General features: G+C 50.4%; 1 protein-coding gene across 1 annotated transcript; it reads left to right on the top strand.

The window, feature by feature from the left end:
- The first annotated feature begins 5,952 nt into the window (after nucleotides 1-5,952).
- EPO (erythropoietin) lies at nucleotides 5,953-11,691 on the top strand. The gene is made up of 5 exons (XM_006764714.2): nucleotides 5,953-6,083; nucleotides 9,897-10,039; nucleotides 10,277-10,363; nucleotides 10,624-10,803; nucleotides 10,971-11,691. Exons 1-5 carry the CDS (start codon nucleotides 6,011-6,013, stop codon nucleotides 11,127-11,129), a joined length of 642 nt encoding a protein of 213 aa, XP_006764777.2. The 5' UTR covers nucleotides 5,953-6,010; the 3' UTR covers nucleotides 11,130-11,691.
- The last annotated feature ends 6,393 nt before the right edge of the window (nucleotides 11,692-18,084 follow it).

The raw sequence follows: 18,084 nt of genomic DNA on the forward strand, positions 1-18,084 counted from the left end.
TCTTTTCTCTATATTTTTGTTTTCTTTTTTTTTTTTTCTTTTCCGGTTGGTTGTCTTTTGCTTCTTCGTATTTCAAACCTTAGACTTGATTCTTGCGACCCTCTGGTCTGCTGGTGGGAGTCTGTATAATACTCTTTATTTCAGTCAGTGTATGCTTAATTTCTGGTTGGTTCTTTATCACAACATCACGGGTCTCATTAGATTTCTTGAGGATCTCACTACATTTATCGCCGGTCTCACCAGTCTTTTCAAGGGCCTTACTAAATTTATCGGCGGCTTCTAGACAGTTCTTGAAACACCTTAAAAGTGTGGTTTTGAACTCTATATCCAGCGTTTTGCTTTCCTCCATTTCTGTCATTTGTGTCCTTTTTCTTTGTCTCCGCATTTTTTATGCTTTCTTGGTGCACCCTCTTGTGGTCTTTGTACACAGTCTTGTTGTAGTTAAGCCTTGATTGTTGTAGGTAACACTGGGGGGGATTTGACCTCCAGGCCAATTGGCTGTGAGAATCAGCTCTGTCTCTGGAGCCTCTTAATGTAACTAGGGAGAGGGGAAGGAAGGTGATTTGTGTGTGTTTGATTCACAAGGCTGGGTTATTAGTTTTGTCAGCTTTTCATTGTGGCTTGCCTGGTAGGGAAGAAGGCCCTGAGGACACATGAACTGGTTTGGATGGGCTGATAAGCAAGTCCCATATTATGTCCCAGATGAGTTCCTGATGCTCCGTCAGGAGTTGGGGAAAGAATGGCATGTTCCACATACCTTTTGTTGTTGTTGTTAATCCTAACCTGAGGATATTCTTTTCCATTGATTTTTTTTAAGAGTGTGGAAAGGAGGAGGGAAGGAAGGAGGAAGGGAGGGAGGGAGGGAGGGATAGAAGATAGAAGGAGGGAAGGAGGGAAGGAAGGAAGGAAGGAAGGTCTCAGGAGGGCGCTGGCCTGGAGCTGGGGCGGGCCGGGACGAGAGAGATATTGGTTGGTTGCTTCCTGCATTCACCGCAACCCAGGCTAGGAAATGAACCAGCAACCCAGGTACTTGCCCTTGACTGGAAATCAAACCCCTGACCTCTCGTTGAGGGGGATGATGCTCTAAACCAGCCGTGGGCAAACTACGGCCCGCGTGCCGAATCCGGCCCGTTTGAAATGAATAAAACTAAAAAAAAAAAAAGACCATCCCCTTTTATGTAATGATGTTTACTTTGAATTTATATTAGTTCACACAAACACTCCATCCATGCTTTTGTTCCGGCCCTCCGGTCCAGGTTAAGAACCCATTGTGGCCCTCGAGTCAAAACGTTTGCCCACCCCTGCTCTAAACACTGAGCACACTGGCCAGGACCCACATACCCTTTTGAATCTATGGAGAAGTTGGACTAGAAGTATGTGTACAATGCAGGTCCTTAGGGAAGGAGATGTCCAGCTGCACAGAGATTTGGAGTGAGGCCAAGGCCATCCCACCAAGAAAGAAGTTTGTGAAAATGACCACTTAAGACTCCATCTTCCTAATGGCATTATGGGTGCCTTTTAATTTATGTATTTTGGCTTAGCCATGTTGTCTAGTTTTTCAATGGTCATGTGTGTTTTTTCTTTTCTTTTTTTTTTTAAAATATATTTTTATTGATTTTTTTAACAGACAGGAAGGTAGAGAGATAGAGAGTTAGAAACACCGATGAGAGAGAAACATCGATCTGCTGCGTCCTGCACATCTCCCACTGGAGATGTGCCCGCAACCAAGGTACATGCCCCTGACCGGAATCGAACCTGGGACCCTTCAGTCCACAGGCCGACGCTCTATCCACTGAGCCAAACCGGTTTTGGCATGTGTGTTTTTTCTTAATGTATAGTATTAACTCTTTTTAAAAATTGATTTGAGAGAGAGAGAAAGGGAGAGAGAGAAACATCGAGTTGTTGTTCCACTTATTTATGCATTTATTGGTTTTCTTGTATGTGCCCTGACGGGAGATCAAACCCATAGCCTTGGCATATTGGGACAACACTCAACCAAATGAACTACCTGGCCAGGGCTGTACAGTGGAGTCTTGACTTACGAGTTTAATTCGTTCCGTGACGGAGCTCGTAACTCATATTACTTGTATGTCAAATGAAAAAGTGAACGAGTGAGACATGTGATGCTGGGCTGATGTGGCATTCACTGTGACGTTCGCTGCGCCAACTAGCGGTGGGGTATCTGAAGCTGGCTCGTAACCCGAATTTTAGCTCGCAACTCAAAGCAAAAAAATCAACCGAGAGATGGCTCGTATCTCGAAAAACTCGTTAGTCGGGACACTCGTAAGTCAAGGCCCCACTGTATTATTTTTGTAATAAGAAAAGTTACATTTTCACAAACCCTGTTCTTTTGTTCTCTTCTCTATCGAGGTGGGGTGATCAGGGAGCTAGTCCTCAAACTGATGAGATAATCTCAAGGAGAAGTGGTTTCACTGCCCAGCCCAGTAAGGAATGAATACCTGATGAAGGGGTGGATGGGTGGGTGGGTGGCTGCACAGTAAGACACGTGCTGTCTACTCTATAACAAGCCTCTGCTCCCTTGAGAAACCACAAATGTCTTGTCACTGGAAATATGCAAGCAGAGAGCTTCATCTTCATGAGACCTCCTAGGTCCTTCCAAGTCCATGCATCTTGTCTGCTGCGAGAAAAATGTACTAAATACCTGAAAATACTAAAATTGTTTGCTGGTTCATGAAATAAGACATGAACAGAAGTAGGAAGAGCCTGTAGGACCACCCAGTAGAGTTCATGCAAAATCCTTAGTCCCCAATCTCCATGTTAACAAAATGAAGCGTTTGTATTCACAATTGTACACCTGTGAAGACCTTACATGGGAGAAAAAAACATTACTCCCATTAATATTGCAAGTAGTGTTTGGTTTCAATTAGGACTTTCTAATTTTATTTTTGCTTGGACAGGAAAGTTACTCTGGCCAATTTAGTAGCTCTGTCTTCCGATATAGGATGGGTGATGTGGGAAGGGGCTTAGGAATATTCAGCGATGCTCGTGAGCTAGAGATCCTAGGATGGGGCTGACACTTTTCACAGAAACCTAACTGGAGGAAGTGGTTCTGGAGCTCGAGATAGAGGTATTGGTGCTCTGGGAGGCCTGCTGTAAGGACTCAGTGCTTGGGGGATTCAAGAGGCAAGTAACTGAGAAAGGTGGCCTCATAGTGCTTATCTCGAATGGGCCCACAGGCCTCACTCAGTCCAAGGGCTTTGAGCTTCTTTGGGGACCCACATTGATGGGGCAAGAAATTCTTGGTTGGCCCTACTTTGAATAAACAAAGTTTGAGTCTTGTCTTGATATCTGTGTCTTAACCAGGGGTGGGCAAACTTTTCGACTCGAGGGCCACAATGGGTTCTTAAACTGGACCGGAGGGCTGGAACAAAAGCATGGATGGAGTGTTTGTGTGAACTAATATAAATTCAAAGTAAACATCATTACATAAAAGGGTACGGTCTTTTCTTTTTTAGTTTTATTCATTTCACATGGGCCGGATCCAGCCCGCGGGCTGTAGTTTGCCCACGGCTGGTCTTAACCCATCTCCAACTCCCACAGAGACTCCATTTCACTCAGTTGTATTCAGGGGCAAGTGTAAAAGGGGCAAGTTGTATTCAGGGGCAAGTGTTCCTGTTTAAGGCTATCACTTATATGTGGCCCCTCCACTCCAGACACCTCAGCCAGAGACTGACACAGAGAAGGGAAGTAAGCCAGTCATCCTCAGAATGCTTGCCAGAGCCATGCCTGGACAACCTAGCTCTGGGATCTTGGGAGCTTGAGAGGCCTCGCTCCACTTCCTGTGAAGACAGCCACTGAGGCAGGATCTCAGTGGGAACAGTAAAAGATGTTGGAGGAAGGTCAGAGAATATGCTGGGGGTTTGGTCTCCAGGCCTCCAAAGTGAGAACAAGTAGCTGGTATAATAGAGCAGAGAGCGTAGAAATCATAGTTAGCATTTGTTGATCACCCTATGTCAGGTATTACATAGTCCCACCACAGCCCTGAGAAGGGATTACTATGATTTTCACCATCCCCATTCCATAGAAACAAGGTTCAGAGATAAAGTCATAAGTCGGTGGCAGCTAGTAAGTGGCAGAGCTCAGGCCACCAATCTGGGCTCCCTTGTTTACTGAACTACACTTTTATTTTATTTATTTTTTAAATATATTTTATTGATTTTTTTACAGAGAGGAAGGGAGAGGGATCAAGAGTTAGAAACATCCATGAGAGAGAAACATCCATCAGCTGCCTCCTGCACACCCCCCACTGGGGATGTGCCTGCAACCAAGGTACCTGCCCTTGACTGGAATTGAACCCGGGACCCTTGAGTCCACAGGCCGGCGCTCTATCCACTGAGCCAAACCGGTCAAGGCTGAACTACCCTTTTAGGTCGTTAGGTTACAGGGTGCTTGCGGAGAACAAAAACCTGGATCTGTTCTGGCTACTTGTGGCCAAGAAAGCAGCCCTTGCCTCAATTTCCCCAAATTGATCTTTGCACAGGATTTTCTTTCTCCAGCAGTAATCCCTTCTCCAGCATTCTTGCTCCCTTTCCAGTTTCCCAAGGGCCAGGAAGCCCTCCCCCACCCCTTCCTCAGCCACCTCACTTCCCAGCACAGAAGGTCTTCTGGGCCACTGGCTGAGAGTCAAGCTGAGAAGCAACTGCTTGGAAGGCAGGGCAGGAGGGGCCTAGAGCCCTCCCTCCACTCCCCCTTCTCCCCAACCCCAATCCAGGCAGCTGGGGCTTCATGCTGCCTGGGGTCTGGGACAGCTCAGGGGGGCTGTAAATTTGCTTCTCCTTGGATTTTCAATCGGGATTGGCTGCCAGGAAGATTTCATGGAACAGAGCCTGTCTCCACCCCCGCCATCCTCTGGTCACAACGGTCCCTCTTCAGATCCTGCCTCAGTGGCTGTCTTCACAGGAAGTGGAGCGAGGCCTCTCAAGCTCCCAAGATCCCAGAGCTAGGTTGTCCAGGCATGGCTCTGGCAAGCATTCTGAGGATGACTGGCTTACTTCCCTTCTCTGTGTCAGTCTCTGGCTGAGGTGTCTGGAGCGGAGGGGCCACATGTAAGTGATAGCCTTAAACAGGAAACATGTTCAGTGCCTCATGAGTACCAACGTGAACAAGGCCTGTCAGACACTGCCCTTCGCTCTCTGCTCTGATGAACAGGGCACCTGTGCTGCATGACTCCAGAGAGTAGCATTCCCATCAGAGTCTATGAATGGCACCCCCTGCAGTTGTGCAGTGCTCAGCCTTGACAGTTGTACATGGTGGCCCTGCCAGTGAGAGACCTGAGACGTACACGGAGGGCAGCACAGAGGAAGGAGACAACTTCCTGCTGGGGTACAGGGAAAGTTTCAGGAGGAGGTAATGCTTGGGTTTGGTCTTTGAAGAACGGGCGAGAGTGTGGGCAGGGGATCAGGTGGAGGGCATAGGTTGAGCAAAGGGCAGGAAGCTGAAAATCACCTGACTGTGTTGTGTGATGAACAAAGTGGGAGATTAGGCTGGAGGGTAGTTGGATGGCAGAACACAGAGGGTCTTAGTTCGGAGGCAACCAAGAGCCATTGCAGATTCCTGCTCAGGGGAGTGACTCAAATGAGGCTATTCCATAAGAAAGGTAGTCTAATGGCAGGGCTGGGGGTTAACTGGAGGGGTCAGTGAGGAGCCTGCAGTGGTCCTGGGACTGAGTCAGCACCATGCCAGAGGAATAGAAGCAGGAAGATGGAGGGGGTGCTGGGCAGGAGATGGTGAATTGGTGAATGTTGGAGGGAGAGCCCCAGGTAGCTTCCTGTTTTCTTCCTTATCCTCAGGGTCCCCTGATGAAGACAGATAGGTGGACCCTGCTGGGCAGTACCAAGAACACCTGGGTTGAAGTTGTCCTTTGAACCAGCCTCTGCCCTCCTAGCAGGATTCCACAGCTTAGGGATTGGGTGTGGGGTGGACCAAGATCCTCTCCTCTACCCTCTCTCCCAAGCTGCGATCATAGCTTTCTCTTTGGAAGCCACAGAGGATGAGCCCGCACCGCCCCTGTCCAGAAGGCCCAGCACCTGTGCTCATGACCCATCTTCCTTCCTTTCTTGAAGGTAAGGGCCTCTGACAAATTGCTGTCAGAGGGGAGGGAGGAGCAGGTCCCACAGCCCAAGAGGCTCCTCCTCTCCTCCCTCTCTTCAGGCTGTGTCCCCCCGCCCCCCCATCTGTTCCTAGTCTCTTCGTGGTCAGGTCAGGACAGTGACGCAGGAGTCGGGAGTTGAGGACAGAGAAAGAGCCTGGGGGTTGGGGGTTAGGGACAGAACACATGTGCGGACGTGTTTGGACGTGAGTGTGCATGTGCTTGTCTCACAGCTGGGATCTGGGAAGGAAGCAGAACTACGTTCTGAGGGCCAAGAGGGGCTGGGAGCCTGCCTGGTGCTGAGAGGGAAACTGGGATCAGAGGGCATAGTGGGGCGTGCAGACCCACATCCAGTACACCTGCTTCAAGGAGGGCTCCCAATGCAGGCTCGAGGTGAGCCGAGGGCAGGAGAGCAGAGTGGGAGAGAGTCAGGTCCTCATTACTTCCGCCAGAAACACGGCAACCTCTCCATCTTTCTGAACCCCTCTTTGATCATGCTCCCCCCCACCCCCTTATGTCTCCCCTCACCTCATTCAGGTCTTCTTCATTCAGGTCACCTCAGCATGTGTCCCTGCTTGCCTGATCTAAAATTGCAGCCTCTTCTAACACTCCTGTCCCCTCTTCTGTGCCTGTTCTTAGTCCTTATTGCCATTGGAGATCCTCTTTTATTCATATTTGTGTTTGCCGTCTGCCTCTCCTAGAATATTAGCTCCACCAGGGCAGGCATTCTTGTCTGTTTCATGCACTGCTCTATCCCCAGGTCCTGGCCAAGAGTAGGTATTTATATGTAGATTTCTTGAATGAATGAATATTTATTTCATTTTTTAAAAATTTTCTCACTGAGGATATGTTTCCATTGATTTTTATTTATTTATTTTTTGAAAATGTATTTTTATTGATTTCAGAGAAGAAGGGAGAGGGAGAGAGAAATAAAAACATCAATGATGAGAGAATCATTTTTTTCTTTTTTTAATATGTATATATTTTATTGATTTCAGAGAGGAAGAGAGAAGGAGAGAGGTAGAAACATCAATGATGAGAGAGAATCATTGATTGGGTACCTCCTGCACGCCCCATACGGGGGATCGAACCTGCAACCTGGGCATGTGCCCTTGACCGGGCATCAAACTGTAACCTCCTGGTTCATGGGTCGATGCTCAACCACTGAGCCACACCAGCCTAGCTCCACTGATTTTTAGAGAGAGAGGAAGGGCGGGAGGAGAGAGAGAGAGAGAAATATCTGAGAGAAAAACATCAATCAGTTGCCTCCCGCAACCGAAGTATGTGTCCTGATCAGGAATCGAACCCACAACCGTTTGGTGTATGGGATGGCGCTCCAGCCCACCCGGCCAAGGCTGAATATTCATTTCTTAAAGAAACAAACATTTCTTTAAAAAAAAATAAGGATTTTTAGAGAGAAAGGAAGGGAGAGGGATAGAGAGATAGAGGCATCGATGAGAGAGAAACATCATAATTGGTTGCCTTCTGCCGGCCCCTTAATAGGCATCGAGCCCCAAACCCAGGCATGTGCCCTAACTGGGAATGGAACCATGACCTCCTGGTTCATAGGTCAATGTTCAACCACTGAGCCACACCAGCCGGGTGAAACAAATATTTCTTGAATGAATGAACATTTCCCAACAAAAGCCAAATTCCTTAGAGTGGCATTCAAGGAACCTGACGCCTCCCTAACCAGCACTCTGGTCTGAGCTCTACCTCTGCTTTCCGTACCCCAGCACCCGACCCTCCTTTCACTTTGCTTAATTGGCCTCCCATACCACCTCACATCTTTTCCTGTTGAAACCCTCCCTGCCCTTCAAGGCTGAGCTCATTGTCAACTCCTCCATTGCCGCTTCCTTGACTTCCCCCACAGGAGCTCCCGCGCTTCCAAACCCTTACAGCTCAGCTCCGGGCACTGCAGGCCTCCCACACTGCCCCGCGTGCACACCTTCTCTCTACCATAAGCTGCCAACTCCATCCAGGAGACAGGAGCTGGGTCTCAGCACATCTTGTTGTCTTGCAAAGTGTGTAGTCAAATGTCTTGCATAAAGAAGGCACTGAACACATGAATAGAATATTTCTAATATCGTGAGACCAGGTAGGGAGTGAAGGAACTACCTGTCGGACTTTGCTGTCTTATGAAACCTGCACGAGGGAGGCCTGGTACTTGCCTTGTACCCATTTGACAGGTGAGGACACAGGCTCAGGGGCTGAGACCATTTTCTAAGGTTTGAGAGCCAGCCAGCCTTGGTCCGGCTTTAGGAAGATTGCTCTCCTAAAGCCACCTCCCTGCCTCAGGGCTTCCTCCAGTTCACAAAGGAGTAGCTGCAAATCCCAGCTGCCACGGCTCTGGGGGTTAGCTTTATTCCAGAGTCCTCAGAATTCTGCCACACAGGCTGGCCTGTGTCACAGGACAAAGAAACGATGTCGCAGGTCATGTGTGTCCTGCAGAGCATACCATGTGATTTGTGCCCTAAAAGTTCAATTCCTGGCTTTTCAGGGTCCTAGAAAGTGAGGAGTGGGGAGACGACCCCCACATTTCTTGCTCCCTACGCCATCAAATCCCTCAACACGAACAACCCTGGTTCTAGATTCTAGAACAAGTACAGGGGCGGTGAGAAGAAAGGCAGCTGACGCGTCCCTGCCAGCACCTTCCGGGCTTCCCGATCCAGCGCCTTCGCAGAAACCTAGGCACTTCCAGCTCTGAGCCCCCGCGCACGACCTGTGTGCCCCCCAGGGAGGCGCGGGGGCCCCTCGCCTTTCCCAGAGTGGCCCTCCTTCCAGGCGCAGGCGGCCCGCCCATCCCGCTGGTGCACACCCAGCTGCACCCCCGGAACCGGGGTCAGGCGGGCAGACGGGTCCTCCTGCACCCGCGCCGGCCGCGCCGCGCCGCTCCCGCCCCGGCGAACCCGCGACCCAGGCGTCCTGCCCCCGGCTCTGACCTCATGGCCCCCACTCCGGGCGACCACTCACGCACACAGCCTCCCCCACCCCCACACACGCACGCACACATGCAGATAACAGCCCCGACCCCCGGCCGCAGCCGCAGTCCCCGGGCCAACGCCGACCGGTCGCCTCGCCGCACGTCTTCCCGGACTCTGGCCCTGCGCTTGCTCAGCCCGACCCCCGGCTCGGCAGCCCCAGCCCCATCGAGTTTCCCGGGATGAGGGCACGGGGCACGGGCGCCGGGCGAGCCCCTGGTCGCTGAACGGCCCGGCGGGGCACGGAGATGGGGGCGCGCGGTGAGTGTCGCCCGCAGGGGAGCTCCCGCCCCAGCCCCTGTTTGAGAAGGGATTTGCCGCCAGGACTGCTGGCCCAGCGGTGGCTGGGTTCAAGGACCCACGACTTGCCGAGGGACCCCGGAAGGGCAAAGGGGGTGGGGCAGCCTCCACGTGTCGGCCGGGCTTGGGGACTCCCCGGGAAAGGCGGAAAGTGACCTGGAGACGGGGACGAGGTTTGGGGGCTCGAGGGAAGGAAGAGCTGCTATGTGGGTGGGGAGGAAGCTGCTACCTGCGTCCTGGAGCCACCAGCGGGATCTGCGAGAGGCGAAGCCTCTGGCCCAGCCGGATTGAAGTTTGGCCCCAGGAGCGGAGCCTGTAGCTGGGGGGTGGGGTGTGCGCTCGGCCGCAGGATTGAATGAAGGCGCAGGAGGCAGAATCCGAGCGCTCGGAAGATCGGGGTTGGGAAGACCAGCCCAGGCGAGGAGCGGGGTGTGTGAACCGGCCCCTCCAAGCTCACACTTCTCCTCCCCGCCCTTCCTCACACCAAGCCGGGCTCTCTTTTCTAGGATGTCCTGCCTCGCTGCTCCTGCTGTCCTTGCTGCTGCTTCCCCTGGGCCTCCCAGTCTTGGGCGCCCCCCCACGCCTCATCTGTGACAGCCGCGTCCTGGAGCGGTACATCCTGGAGGCCCGGGAGGCTGAGAATGTCACGGTGAGACCCCTTCCCAGGACATGGCGCAGAGTTCACTCTGAGGGGCTCAGGGGCCTCTGCCCAAATCCAGGAACCTGGACTCATTCCTGGCCCTGGGTTCAGGCCGGAGGTGAGAAGCCAGAACCCAGTAAAATTGATAAAACCCGTAGCCCTGTATGCACACCTGGGAGCTAGGTAAGGGGCAAAGCCGAGGGGCTGAGAGCCCTTGGGGCGTTGACTCCCTGGTTGTGCTTCTAGATGGGCTGTGCTGAAGGCTGCAGCTTCAGTGAGAATATCACCGTCCCGGACACCAAGGTTAACTTCTATGCCTGGAAGAGGATGGCGGTGAGTTCCGTTTTCCTTTCTCTTGGGGAGTCTCATTTTGGAAGCTTGATAGGCCAGGAGGGAGAAGGATAGAGACAGAGAAGAAATGGAGCAGCAAAGATGAGGACTGCACGGAACATGTTAATCTGTTCATTCATTCATTCCACAGACCCTTTCGCACGCCTTCCGTTGGTTTGCTCAGCTTCGTGCCGAGGGTGGCTGGCAGGGAGGAATAAGGGGTGGCTTGGGCCCAGTTGACTCCAAGTCTCTGCTCCTTGTAGGTGGAACAGCAGGCCTTGGAAGTCTGGCAGGGCCTGGCTCTGCTCTCAGAAGCCATCCTGCGCGGCCAGGCCCTGTTGGCCAACTCCTCCCAGACGTCTGAGACCCTGCAGCTACATGTGGACAGAGCCATCAGCGGCCTGCGCAGCCTCACCTCCCTGCTTCGGGCACTGGGAAGCCAGGTGTGTGGGAACAGGCCCTCCCTCACACGCTGCCCTTCCTGTAAAATGGGAGAAGGGCCTGCCAAGGAACACGGAGACTTTCCTCATACCCCCTCCACTTCTGTCCTGGGTCCACTCGCCCTCCAGGGTCCCTGGCACTGCAGTGATCTTGTACTCTCTCCTTACAGAAGGAAGCCATCTCCCCTCCAGATGCAACGGCCTCTGCTATTCCACTCCGAACATTCACTGTTGATACTTTGTGCAAATTTTTCCGAATCTACTCCAATTTCCTGCGGGGAAAGCTGAAGCTGTACACAGGGGAGGCCTGCAGGAGAGGGGACAGGTGATCAGATGCTCCCACCCTGGGCACATCCACCACCTTGCTCACCACTACTGCCCATGCCACGTCTCCCACACCACCACTCCCGACCCCCATTGAGGGGCTGTCAGCTCAGCACCAGCCTGTCCCAAGGACACTCCAGGACCAGCGGTGACATCTTAGGGGCCAGAGGAACTGTTCAGAGTTCAACTGAGATCTAAGTATGTCACGGGGCCAGTCTGTGGCCCCGAAGCAGGAAAAATTCAGAGGAGATCAGCTTAAACTTGGGACGGTGCCATGCTGCAGAGACACCAAACTCATCTCCATGCCCTGCAGAACTGTGATGCCAGGACCAGCTGGAGGGCAAATGCCTCTTTTTGCACCTACCAAGCAGGGATAGGATGGACTGGAGAATTTAGGTGGCAAGTCATGAATTCTCTAGGTCTCCATGGGGGACTCCATGATAGCAAGATCCCCCTGGATAATGAAGGTGGTGGGAGCCATGAGGATGGGATGGGGGCTGGCCCCTGGCTTTGTATGTTTTTGTGTGTTTTTCAATCTCACTGGCAAGAAATGAAACCATAACCTGGCTCTTGGCTTTTCTATTTTCCTGGGAGCCCACTGCTTCCCCTAGCTCTTCCCCCTCTCTTTCTCCGCCCCCCCTCCCCCCCCATCATGGCAGCAGGCAGCAGGCCTGGGAAATCAGAGGTGGAGGGAGCCGGGTCCTACGTGCTGCCTTGCATGGCCTATCTGACCTCTTGACCCACTGGGCGTAAGGCCACAAGCTCTGCCCACACTGGTCAATAAGGTGGTTCCATTCAAGGCTATTCCTCTGTAGGCAGCTACTGACGCTGATTCTTTCTGCCTCTTCTTCTCTGTGGCCCCTTCAGCTACTGCCACATTCCCAGCGTCAGTCTCTGCCACCTCAGTGCACCAACCCCCTTTATATCCAGCCGACCTCTTTCCTTGTCTGGGGATGGTCATCGTAAATATTCTGCCCCTGGACTTGCAGAAGGGGCGGCAGACCGCAGTGCCGAAGCTGCTTGCCTAGACAGCCGGCTCACTGAGCACCCCTCGGTGCCCGTTGCTGCTCTCGGTAGCTCACTTCTGTGACCTCATTTATCCCTCACACAGCCGCCCGAGAAAGCTACTGCTGTCACTCCCATTGTACAGAAAAAGAAGTAACTTGCCCAAGACCACGCGACAGGAATTCCCCCAGCACTCACCCTTCCCTCTTCTGCTTATTCCTTCCCCGCAATCCCTACCTGCTCCCTGCTCCTCTGGGACTGGGGACACTGGACAAACTAATTCAACCCTCGTTCCTGATTCCTACTTCTTATCTAACCCTTTACTCTGACAACCAATTTCAAATTCCTTCCCAGAAATAATGCTCCCAGGGGAAAGGCAGTGCCCAAGACAGACCTGTGCAGACAGCAAACGATGTCACAAACTGTACCTGGACTCCAATCCTGGCCATTATGGTACGCTAGAGGCCCGGTGCACGAAATTGGTGCAAGAGTAGGCCTTCCTTCCCTCGGCTGCGGGCACTGGCTTCCCTCTGGCACCTGGGACCCGGGCTTCCCTCGCAGCCCCAGCTTTGGCTTTGTCCAGAAGGTCGACGTCTGGTATAATTAGCATATTAAACTTTTATTATAGATATGGCAATGAGTCTTTCTGCTTTTATAGCAAAACTTAGGGAAATCAGCCTTTTCTCCTGATAATATGCAAAAAGGAGAGGATGTTTGCAATTTTCAACAGGAAAAAATTATGGGCAGGTTGGGTTAGTTGTAGGGTATTTGCAATGATGTGTTGCAGGGAGGGAGAAGCTATGGTGGGGAGATGCAGCCAAGGGGTGGACTGCAGGCGAATTTTCACCCTGGCTAACCCAACTCCTGGCCTACAGTGCCCTCTTCAGGCCCTATTAGGAAATGCTAGAGAAATCTGCAAGCAATTAGCATCCTTACAGTTCTGACCTCACACATTTCAATAAAAATTTACATTGTGGATTCCACATGTGGCATCTGGTTCTTGACCCACTGCTGTGAATCAGTAAGGGAGGAATCTATCTTTCTTGATGATGGAATTGAAGCTAAGAGATTTGTTCTGAAGCCCAAGAAATCTAGCTAATAAATGACAGGACTGAACTTGAGATTTAGGAATCATAATTCCAAAGCTTTGTCCACCCCTTTTCAGCCTGACTTACTGCCTATTCCTACCCTGGCTCTTTTGTCCCAAGAATTCAGGGCCACTGACCCTCAACTTCTCTTCAGGCTTCTTACTGCTTTCAATTAACCAAAAAAAGTAGTCAATGGTACCTGAACTAGATGACCTGGGCTAAGTATAATGGGAAAGCAAGTATGTTAAGAACATTAAAACATAATTCACTTGCCCTGGCCAGTTTGGCTTAGATCAAGCATGTCAAACTTGTGGTCGGTGGGCCACATGCCTAATGAGGCATGCACCTGCTGGCTGCGAGTTTGACATGCTTGGTTAGGGGTGAGAGCATCGGCCCACAGACCAAAGGGTCGTGGGTTCAATTCCCAGTCAAGATCATCAGTGTCAGGTTTGATCTCCCAATCCATGTGTCTCTCTCACGTGGATGTCTGTCTCTGCTCCCTCCCTCCCTCCCATCCTTCTGGCCTCCCTCCCTTCTTCCTTCCCTTCCACTCTGTCAAAAATAAATAAATAAATAAATACATGGAAAAAAATATCATCTGGTGAGGATTTTAAAAAGAAACACCCCCCCCCCATTCATTTATTCCGCACATATGGAGTGCCAACTACGCGCTATCTTTTGCACTAAGTGCTAGTGAAGTGGCAGTCTGTGGAACTCACAGCCCAATGTATTCCAAGAGCTGGCAGTTCCCTGGAGCAAAAAGACAGGAGCTCATTAATTTAGCCATCGTCAACTGGGCATGTGACTTGGCTGCTGAGATGTGGAGTACTCAGAGGCCCAGGATGTTAAGAACCCGGGGAGGGCCAGAGTGCCTGCCAGGTGCACAGATATGCATAAAGGGCATTGTCAGATTGCTGAGGCGCTTCAAGTGCAGGCCAAGAGTGTGAACTTCCTTCTGTACTGTCATTATGATTATGATTAGCAATATATGAAACGCTGGCGTTTACATGATCTGCTGTGATTTGCAGCACAACTTCGTGATGTAGGAAGACAATAGGCACCACCCCCGTTTGTCAGATGGGAAACTAAGACTAAGTTCTGCCAGGTGAGTGATGGGACCAGCTCTCTGGCTTCCTGGTGGGACAGGAGCCGGAGCAGCCCAGCGCTGGGTCAGCAGGTTACGTAATTGTTCAATGGAGATGCCTTCTGTTGGTGCCGTGCTGTGTTTTCCTGGGCATCTCCCATTTGTTCTCCTAACTCCGTGAGGAAGACAGAGACAGTAGAGGACCCCCACTTTGCAGAAGAGGAAACCAAGGTCCAGAGAGTGTGTGACCCTGAGAGGAAGGGCCCAGATCATAGCCGGGCTGTCTGACGCCGGGTCCCTTTTCTACAGGAAGCACACATCATGAGGCAGAGGAGAGGGTAGAGGGAGTGGATGGAAGGGAGGAAAGAGCATTAGGCACATCTATCTCTCACTACCAACTCCTCCCCCCTCGATTCCCTGCCTCGGGCTCCCACTTCCTCCCTAGATAGCCAAAAAATGCCTCCCAATCTCCCCAGGGCCCAGCCTCCCAGCACTAGGGGCCAACTCAGCTTCCTCCTGCAGCCCCGGGTCCCACCTTGACAGCAGCCTCTGGTCTTAGGTAAAACTGGCCTGAATCCTCTCCCTGGGCCTGAGCTGAACCTCAGGCTGCCAAATGCACCTGCCTGCCTCTGGCTCACGGCTGCCTAGGGTTTTTTTTGAAACTACTCCATGTGCAAGTCTCACCACAGCAGGGGTGACTACTGCTGGAGCTGAGTTAGCTAAATGGGGCCTCTTCGACGACATTGGACTCTAACTGAAAGGTAACTATATCATTTCCAGTTGGTCAAGGCTAAGTCATCTAAAATCTCATCATAAAATTGACATCATGAATTATTGGCAACAGAAGAACAGACAGCAGTATGGTTTCCCAACTTAATGTGAGTCATGCCCAGATGTCTATAAACCCCCTTTTTGATTTTAAAAAATTGATTATTTAAAAAAATTCTGTGGCAAACACAATTTTTGATTTAAGAAAACTTTGGCCCAGCCGGTGTTGCTCAGTGATTGAGCGGTGAACCATGAACCAAGAGATCACTGGTTCGATTCCCAGTCAGGGTACATGTCCGGGTTGTGGGCTCGTTCCCCGGGGTGTGTGTGTGGGGGGGGGAGGGGGAGCGTGCAGGAGGCAGCCAATCAATGTTTCTCTCTATATATCTTTCTCCCTTCCTGTCTTTCTAAAATCAATTTTAAAAAAACATACTTAAAAAAAATTCCCTAGCTGGTTTGGCTCAGTGGATAGAGCTTTGGCCCACAGACTGAAAGGTCTCGAGTTCATTTCCAGTCAAGGGCGCATACCTTGTTTGCAGGCTCAATCCCCTGCCTGGGGTGGTGTGTGTGGAAGGCAATCACTCAAGTCTCTCTCTCCCCTTCCCTTCCACTCTCTCTAAAAGTCAATGAAAAAATATCCTCGCGTGAGTATTAACAACAACAAAAAAAAAGAAAGAAAGAAAGAAAGAAAGAAAGAAAGAAAGAAAGAAAGGAAACCGTGATAGTCTCTCCTCTCGGTCTTGCAGATGAGGAAACTGAGGCCCAGAGAGGGTGATCAAAGTTCCCAAGGGCACACAGCGATGCCAGGACTGACTCTCCAGTTCTCCGAAGTGGTTTCCAGGGTTTTTCTACATCCCAGGGCCTCTCACATCTATTCCCGTAGCTGCCAGTCTTGTCAGGTGACAAACCCTCTGGGGTCTTGCCTGCTTCTAACTCCCCAAAATGCAGAGCCTGATGGTTCCCTCCTGTCACCACTATTCATCCTTTCTGTCCTGCCTTGAGCTCCCAACCCCCACCACCGGGCAGGTTGGAAGCTGTGACTGTCCAAAGGAAGCTGTGGCGCCAACGGGAGGTCAGGAAAAGCAGCCCTCAGAGACCTTATTGCCCAACCAGGAGGGGCTGTGGATCAATTGGCTTCTGCTGCTCGTCCCTGGGTTAACCATTTCCTGGCTTTGTCCCCCTGCTGATTGTTCTGCTAACTTGGTCCAGGGCAGTGGTTCTCAACCTTCCTAATGCCGCGGCCCTTTAATACAGTTCCTCATGTTGTGCTGACCCCCCAACCATAAAATTATTTTCGTTGCTCCTTCATAACTGTAATTTTGCTACTGTGATGAAGCGTCATGTAAATATCTGATATGCAGGATGTATTTTCATTGTTACAAATTGAACATAATTAAAGCATAGTGATTCATCACAAAAACAATATCTAATTATATGTGTGTTTTCTGATGGTCTTAGGCAACCCTTGTGAAAGGGTCGTTCGACCCCCAAAGCGGTTGCGACCCACAGGTTGAGAACCACTGCCCTTTCAATTGCAATCTTATGTAGAATCCCCTAGAGGAAGGGGAGACCAAGGTTTGGGTGGGCATCCTTTCTATCCCCATCTTTGATGTGAAGGGGCAGAGGATCCCTCTCCCTGGGTCCAACCCCTGCACGGGCCCTGTTGGTGCTCATTTGGTCAGAGGAGTCCCCAAGACTGGAAAAGGGGCTTGTGGGTTTCCCTCTTGTAAGCCTGGTGCCCAGCTGTCCCGCCCCCTCCCCGAGAGTCCAGGAGAATGGCCTGCGTAGGCGTCACTGTCACTTGTCAGGTGCCAGGCATAGGATTAGTAGTGTGGGGTGAGGGGCTGCCCAGGTAAAGGGAATGGCACTGAAGGTTTCTAGGAACACATGGGTGTGGTGGGCTACAGGAAGTCTGGGCCTAATAGCTCAGCTCCTTGCGGGCCAGCTCTCCAGCCTCGCTGCAGCTTTGTATGTGTCAACGGGATTTTGAGGATCAACGGGATTTTCAAAAGCCGAAAAGCTGCCCTTTCAACTGCAATCTTATGTAGAATTGCCATTTATGAAACTGATAAAAGCATGGTTGCTCTGGCTGGGGTGGAACCCCCCATTTGGATGCCCCCAACTTTTGGTGGCTCCTCAAAGCTACCAGGTCTTCCTGTGTATAGATTTAGCTTGTTATAGACACCTTAGTGGAAATCTTTGTTATGGGATTTTGCATAAATGGGATCACATTATAAAAATTTTTGTGTCACCTCTTTTGCTTAATATATTTGTAGGTGCTCTTCCCACCATTGGACACTATGGATCTACCACCATTCTTTTTAAAAAAATTTAAGTCAGTAATAAACTCTAATAGTATCATATTATCAAGTAGCACTTTAAAAATATTTCTTAAGATTGTGATAAAATGCACATAACATTTATCATCTTATCCATTTTTAAGTGTGCAGTTCATATGCACAAAATACATTCACATTGTTTGTGCAATCCATTACCACCACCCATCTCCAGAACTTTCATCTTGTAAAACTGAAACTTTATACCTATTAAACACTAACTGCTCATTCTCCATTCCTCCCAGCTCCTGGCAACACCATTCTAATCTCTGTCTATGAATTTGCCTATGCTAGGTACTCCTGGATAGAATCATATAGTATTTGTCCTTCTGTGATGGACTTATTTCACTTAGCATAATGTCCTCAATGTTGTAGCATGTGTAAGAGTTTTCTTCCATTTTAAGGCTGAACAATATTCCACTGTATGTATATATTACATTTTGTTTATCCATTCATTTGTCTATGGATACTTGGGTTGCCTCCACCTTTTGGCTACTATGAATAATGCTGCTATGGACATGGGTGTACAAATATCTGTTCCAGTCCTTGCTTTCAATTCTTTTAAATTTTCTCAATTTTATATACCTAGAAGTGGAATTGATGAACCATATGGTAACTATTTTTTTGAGAAACACTGTTTTTTTTTAATACTATATAAATAATATTCCTTGAACATGAT

Source organism: Myotis davidii, unplaced genomic scaffold (genome assembly GCF_000327345.1).
Source record: "Myotis davidii unplaced genomic scaffold, ASM32734v1 scaffold901, whole genome shotgun sequence".
NCBI classification, from domain to species: Eukaryota; Metazoa; Chordata; class Mammalia; order Chiroptera; family Vespertilionidae; genus Myotis; species Myotis davidii.